The 7,500-nt window shown below is 39.2% G+C and overlaps 2 protein-coding genes across 4 annotated transcripts in view; both read left to right on the top strand.

Annotated features, from left to right (window-relative positions):
• Positions 1 to 6,098, top strand: part of LOC113813960 (uncharacterized) — a 9,775-nt gene extending 3,677 nt beyond the window's left edge. The window contains exons 1-5 of one of the 3 annotated variants that reach the window (XM_070125539.1): positions 3,215 to 3,357; positions 3,634 to 3,743; positions 4,137 to 4,352; positions 4,789 to 4,910; positions 5,303 to 6,098. In XM_070125539.1, coding sequence (XP_069981640.1) covers positions 3,318 to 3,357; positions 3,634 to 3,743; positions 4,137 to 4,352; positions 4,789 to 4,910; positions 5,303 to 6,032 — 1,218 coding nt within the window. In that variant the 5' untranslated portion in view covers positions 3,215 to 3,317 and the 3' untranslated portion in view covers positions 6,033 to 6,098. Of the gene's footprint in view, positions 1 to 3,214; positions 3,372 to 3,633; positions 3,744 to 4,136; positions 4,353 to 4,788; positions 4,911 to 5,302 lie in introns of those variants that run through there. The other 2 variants (XM_027366039.2, XM_070125540.1) reach the window with 2 other exon arrangements.
• A 1,367-nt stretch (positions 6,099 to 7,465) lies between these two features.
• Positions 7,466 to 7,500, top strand: part of LOC113813968 (uncharacterized) — a 6,059-nt gene continuing 6,024 nt past the window's right edge. Inside the window, exon 1 of the mRNA XM_027366050.2 lies at positions 7,466 to 7,500. This exon is cut by the window's right edge and continues 64 nt beyond it. The gene's annotated coding sequence lies outside the window, so the exon portion shown is untranslated.

The following is a 7,500-nucleotide window of genomic DNA, read 5'->3' as shown; positions in this document are numbered from 1 at the left end:
TAATGATAGCAATAACAGTGACAGTAACAACAGAATCAATATGACTTTATACGCTTTCAGTTGACAGTATGTATGTCTATGTATTCTATACACAAAAAGGCAGACAAGGCCCTCCCCCCCCCCTCACTCTGATAGTCAAGGGGCCGCATGCCATTGCGCGTTCCCGATTTTTCGGAAAAAGGGGGTTAATTTTCACTTGTTTCGGGGGGAAAAAATCCCCGAAAAAACGGTAAAAAGGGATGTTTTACCGCCATTTTCCCTTCCAAAACGGAAAATAGGGATATATTTTAAGGTGTTTCCCTTCCCTGGATCCCTTCCTTCCCCGAAAGATTTTCGAAAGCCATCTTTTTAACAACCCAGTTAAGCCCGGTTTATCAACGCTCTGTGCCGTGCTTTTCGTGTCCTTTCTGAAGCGGAAAAGATAATGGGGTCCGTCAGGATGTTGGTAATCGTGTCACTTCCCTCTCCATCATGCACCATGTAGTCGAGCAACTCGCTCAAGGCACTCAACTCCGGATCAACTCCCACTCTCCGCTCGGGTCTCTGTCGTCTCGGCGAAGAACAACATGGCTCCCGATTTACGAGGTGTGCAGCGCGGACGCCCGGGCCAGCATCTTCCCATTTCAGTCATTGTGACTAGCACAGGGCAGGGTACTTGTAAGATTTGCAGGTACAAATTTAACCATTTTACAAATGGCAGATTTTAACAGCCAATAGAAAATTTATAATCACGAAGCCCAACAGGATACCCAACCCTGCTAACAGCCCCCATGCCCAATGAATTGGTCTGGTGGGATGTATCAACTAACCTTTCTTTTAGGGGTAAGCATCCAAGACTCCCTTCGATTAGGGGGGTAAGAATCCAGTCCAGGTACAAAAAATGGCCGTTTCCTTCCATTAGGGGGTGATTTCAAAAGTTGGGAACAAGCATAGGTACCCCCAAAATAAGGGGAGTAGGGGGGGATCGGGAAGGCCCTCTCACACTAGCACTTTTTCCGTCCATTTCTGGGGTTCCGTCTGAATTTGAGGCTTTCCGCAAGGATCGTCTGCAAACGGAACGCCTCCCAGACCAAGACGGTTACGACCGTTTCCGTCTGACTACTTTCCGTGTTGATTTTGTGATATTAATGAATTAGATATGATGAGTGAATGTAAACATAAACTAATATTTTAGAATATACGTATATATAATATACATCATCATAATTCTTTAAAATAACGTAATATGTATGAGAATGTTCGTGTGATTCCCGGGACCTCACTCTGGTAGCGTCATGTTTGTTTACATAATTTTCATCCGGAGTTCATTCGGAAACGAAAAAGTGCTAGTATGATAGGGCCTTTTTAATAACTAAAACAATAAATTCGCAGCAGGTCGCGGGGTAGCAACGAGATTCTTTAGCAGGTCCTGTTCTAGGGGCTTAGGCTTATTGTACCTGACCTGCAGCACCTTGGCCGCGAGGTGGTGCAGGTCAGGGCAATGGAGATTTTTTTTCTCTTTTTACCTTATCCAGGCTGTCTGGGTGCTGGGAGTGAGGGGAGTCAGGTGACGTTGGCTGAATGTTCAATGTAAATAGTGGTCGGTTCCGTGAGGGAACTCTGTATATGTGTGTAATTATATATATATATATATATATATATATATATATATATATATATATATATATATATATATATATATATATATGTATATGTATGTATGTATATGTATATATGTATATATATATATATATATATATATTTAGGGAGAGAGAGAGAGAATGTGTGTATGTATATGTATTCTACATATATTTACACACATGCCACACACACACACACACACACATATGTTTATGTGCATGTGCTTATGATTACACACACACGTATAAATATATATGTATATACATACATTTGTGTGTATATATACATGTGTATCATATGTACTGCATATACTCATATATGTATATGTATATATTATTCATACATTCATCAATCAATATACATATATTCCTTTTTAATTATATTATCCGTGAATGATATCCATTTTCATTCATTATCACTCTTACTTTTGACCATCACGTCCATAAGGGACATTTTGAATACGAATGTGTTCCTATTTTATTTTTTCGACCTCCATCATTAAGAGATGAAGAATACAGCAACATTTCCTCGAAGTCCGACGACGCAGCCACGCGCCCCGAGGAAATCAGCGCCGGCAGCCAGTAGCCGTACCAGTAGTAATTCCAGTTCGCCTCCGGACCCGTTCTCTGCTTCCAGCTTTCGTTCGAGTCGCTGATGGCCTGTCCGTTCAGGAATCGGTCTCTGGTTGGAAGGCAAGAGAAAAGGGAAACGTGGATAATTAGGGAAAAAAAAACAAAATGAAAGTACAAAGAACGGAAGACTGAAGACCGTAACTACTAATAACAAGAATTTTCAGGTCCGAATTTTAAGTGGTTGTGAAAAGACTGTTGTGAACAGTAATAGCAATAACAGTAATAACAACAATATGAACAAGAACAACTTGTACTTGTACCTTTCATAATATACACAGAACTCTGCAATGTTAGCTATGCTCATAACTAGGGCGTTGATGTGAAAAGAGGCAATTCCAGTACAAATCACCCTAACTTCCCGAGATTACATCACAAAAATCTACATTGTTTCTTGTGAATTTCTTTAGTGAATGGTTGACATCGGACTATATATATATGCATATGTATACATACATATATATATATATATATATATATATATATATATATATATATATACATACATATATGTGTCTATATATATTATGTATATGTAGATAGATAGATATAGATATATGTATGTTGATGTATATATGTATATATATATATATATATATATATATATATATATATATTTATTTATTTATTTATTTATTTATATATATATGTGTGTGTGTGTGTGTACGTGCGCTTACTGCTCGTGGCAATATCAGACAGTGTGACGATGCAGATGCTCGCCTGAAGTAACTGGGATGTCCATAGTTTTTCCTCATCAACAGAAGCAGGAAAAGAAGTTGCTATCGCGTCCTCTTTCACTGTCCGCTGCGATGGCCTTGTGGACTGAAGAAAAGGACCACGGAAAGGCGCGAAAAGTATTAGAAACAAGAGGCAGAGGAGATTTACAAATAAAAAGAAGGAAAAAGTCCAATATTCCTACGCCGTTTCCTCATTCCAATCAGTTATCCCCGTGGGTCGCTCCGTCGTCGCACGGAACCAAAATAACATTTGGAGATAAAAATAAACACGAGTGCAACATCCACTGACCTCTCCCTCCATCCTTCTCGACTGCGGGTGGATAAGAAGGGGATGTTTTGTTACGAAGCGGAGACGATGTGCGGGTGTATCTGTATGTGCATTTGAGTAAGGAATTTATATATCTAGAACTATACAAACTAATGTAACGTAAAAACGTGTTTCTTTTTTTACTATAGAAACTAACGTAACTACAATTTGTGAAAAAAAAAATGCTTGTAAGAACTTGCGTAATTAAGATTTGTGAAAAAAATGGTTGTAAGAACTTACCGCAGTTTTTAACTATATAAGGTAACGGAACTTGTGAAAACAATTGCATTACTATGTTAGTAATTAGTTTGCTTATTTTTTCTCTACACGTGGCCCACAGCGATTATACAGAGAAGTATCCCCAGAAACCCCAGGACTTTTGTCCCTGTGATTCTTATTATGATGATATTCTCGGTCTACCTTCTCGATCCCCAAGTAACATACAGCCAGGTGAGTCTTAGACAGCAAACTCTGATCCAAACCTCATATTGAACACTTCATCATTTATAAATACATATGCAGAACTGAGAAACTACTATTCTTCAGATTAAGCATTTTTTCAATCTACATTAAATTAGGAAACTTGTCTTCTTCAAACAGATTAAGCATTATATGTTCAATCTCCATCACTGCAAAACAAAAACTAGTCTTCGAATAAATTGAAACTTTTTTTTCAATCTACATCAATGCAAAACTAAGAAACTAGTCTTCGTACAGATTAGACATAAAAATATGCCTTTTTTCAATCTACATCAAAACCTAGCTCGCTCATCAAAAAGACTTAAACTCTCCTCCCAAACACACCATCTATGCCAGTCCTTCTCGACCCCATGTCTCCCTCAGGTCGTAAGTACACCCACCTCAGCCATGCCACAGCTTAGCCTCCACACTGAGTCACAGCCGCGCGGAGATTTACACCAGGTGTTCCGAGAGCGACGGGAGTACCTGCGGGAGAGATGTCGGCGACTTCACCTAAAAGACAGGTTCCTCTCTCTGCCGTGGCGCCTTCACCTTACGTTCAGAGCTCCGGGGCCGCTCAGGGTGTGCGTGCCGTTCAAGGTTAGATGCTGAGCTTTTTTTTTCCTGTTCTTTGGTTCTCATTTTTTTTCTTCTTTTTTTAGTTTGTGTTACGACGTCAGCATCTTTTATCATTTTCATTATCACCTTCATCATTACCATAATTTATATTATTACCATTATCATCATCATCATGATCATCATCATTAACATCAACATCATCATCATCAGTCATAATTATAATTATTTCTAATATCATTATTATTATTATCACCATTATTATCATCCTCATTATCATTATTATTCTTACTATTACTATTATTATTATTGTAACCATTATTAACCATTATATTAACACACACACACACACACACACACACACACACACACACACACACACACACACACACACACATATATATATATATATATATATATATATATATATATATATATATATATAATGTTCCATCCCCAGATAGGCTCGACGTCGTGGCGCGAATTGAACAACCGCCTCAAGGAGCAGACTCTCCCTAACCTTAAGCCGGCTTCCGCCATCTTGGTCAGGCATCCGCTGTCCCGGCTGGCGTCCGCATACAGGTAAGGGAAGTGTAGTCCGATATCAACCATTCACTAAAGAAATTCACAAGAAACAATGTAGATTTTTGTGATGTAATCTTGGGAAGTTAGGGTGATTTGTACTGGAATTGCCTCTTTTCACATCAACGCCCTAGTTATGAGCATAGCTAACATTGCAGAGTTCTGTGTATATTATGAAAGGTACAAGTGCAAGTTGTTCTTGTCCATATTGCTGTTATTACTGTTATTGCTATTACTGTTCAGAACAGTCTTTTCACAACCACTTAAAATTCGGATCTGAAAATTCTTGTTATTAGTAGTTACGGTCTTTAGTCTTCCGTTCTTTGTACTTTCATTTTTTACTTTTTTCCCCTAATTATCGACGTTTCCCTTTTCTCTTGCCTTCCAACCAGAGACCGATTCCTGAACGGACAGGCCATCAGTGACTCGAACGAAAGCTGGAAGCAGAGAACGGGTCCGGAGGCGAACTGGAATTATTACTGGTACGGCTACTGGCTGCCGGCGCTGATTTCCTCGGGGCGCGTGGCTGCGTCGTCGGACTTCGAGGAAATGCTGCGCCAAGACGTGGAGGTGTTCGACTTCATAAGCAGACATCACGTGGTGAAGGACGACCACGTGGAGATCACGAGGGAGAACGATTTCAGCGAGCAGGATAAATTCGTTGGCACCTACATGGCCGTCGTAGGGAGGCAGATGGGGCTGCAAGACGCCGTCGTCTTCGCCTACGGGAACATGACGGAGCAGCTGAAGACCCGCTACGGAAATGTTTCCTTCTCGTTCAACGAATTTCTGGAGTTCGTCGTTTGGTCGAACGATCTGGGCGTTCTGGACAGCCACTGGACGCCCTGCACGGAGCTGTGCGTCCCTTGCAGACAGGACTACCAGTACATCCTTCACCTGGAGACGATTGCCCAAGAGTCCGAGGTCCTTCTGCAAGACGTAGGATACCCGCAAGAGTTCCGACTTCCCGCCAAACACAGGACAAAGGAACACGCGAACGTAACCGACAGCGATGATCTCGCCTACTTTAAAAACGTTCCAAAGGATTTAATGGAAAGAATTCTCAAAATTTATGAATTTGACTTTGATGTTTTCGGATATAAGCCAAACGAACTGCCATGATGACTGAATTTAAGTACAGATACAATACAATCGCTGTATTCTTCATCCTTTAATAATGGAGGTCGAAAAAATAAAATAGGAACACATTTATTCGTATTCAAAATGTCCCTTATGTACGTGATGGTCAAAAGTAAGAGTGATAATGAATGAAAATGAATATCATTCACGGAGAATATAATTAAAAAGGAATATATGTATATTGATAGATGGACATACGAATATATATACATATACATATGTGAGTATATACAGTACATATGATATAAATGTATATATATACATACATATTTATACATGTGTGTGTAATTATAAGCACACGCACATAAATATATGTGTGTGTGCTGCGTGTGTGAAAAAACCCGGGCGAAGCCTGTCTTCGCAAATCTAACTGAACTGAATTGTGTGTGTAAATATATGTAGAGTACATATACATACACACATTCTCTCTCTCTCTTTAAATATATACATACACACACACACATATATATGTATATATATATATATATATATATATATATATATATATATATATATATATATATATATATATAATTACACATATATACAGAGTTCCCTCACGGAACCGACCAATATTTACATTCAACATTCAGCCAACGTCACCTGACTCCCCTCACTCCCAGCACCCAGACAGCCTGGATAAGGTAAAGAAAAAAAATGACCTGCACCACCTCGCGGCCAAGGTCTCTGTAGCCTCTTTGTTTTCCGTAAATACGCCTCGGGCAGCTAGAGCACGACCTGCTAAACAATCTCGTTACTACCCCGCGACTTGCCTCAAATATGTCGTCTTTACGTTAGTTAATATACTGCATTTTGGGTATAGACACATACATACTGCCAACTTAAAGCCTACAAGATCATTATATTGATTCTGTTATAACTGTAATTGTTATTGCTATTATTAGCACTATTATCATCATTTTCATTGTAATATTTTTTTCATAATGATATGATTATCATTATTATTACTATCATTGCTGTTGCAGTTCTTGCTATAATCAACGCACAAACAAACTCATTATGTGTGTATGTGTATGTGTGTGTGTATGCGTGTGCGTGTGTATGCGCGCGCGTGTGTATATGCGTGTAAGTATGTATATGTCTGTATGTGTGTGCGTGTGTGTGTTCGTGCGTGCGTGTGTGTGTGTGTGTGTGTGCGTGTGTGTGTATGTGTGTGTGTGTGTGTGTGTGTGAGTGTGTGTGTGTAAGTGTGTGTGTGTGTGTGCATACCAACTAAATCACCTGAGCCACATTAATTTACACTCTCCGAAAACGGGTAGATTTCATGAAGGAAAACTATAATAAAAAGTAGTCAAGAAGTTAAGGGTGGTCATTTTCCTTAATACTTCCCAACAAGGAAAATTGATCAAATATTTCGATTTGACACAAGGAAGTTTTGAACAATTTAGGTCCAAGGTCTATATAAGTACTTATATAGACCTTGTTTAGG

The sequence above is a fragment of the Penaeus vannamei genome, chromosome 9 (assembly GCF_042767895.1).
Source record: "Penaeus vannamei isolate JL-2024 chromosome 9, ASM4276789v1, whole genome shotgun sequence".
NCBI classification, from domain to species: Eukaryota; Metazoa; Arthropoda; class Malacostraca; order Decapoda; family Penaeidae; genus Penaeus; species Penaeus vannamei.
Note: the sequence above shows the minus strand (reverse complement) of the source record. Positions and strands in the feature narration are given on the sequence as shown.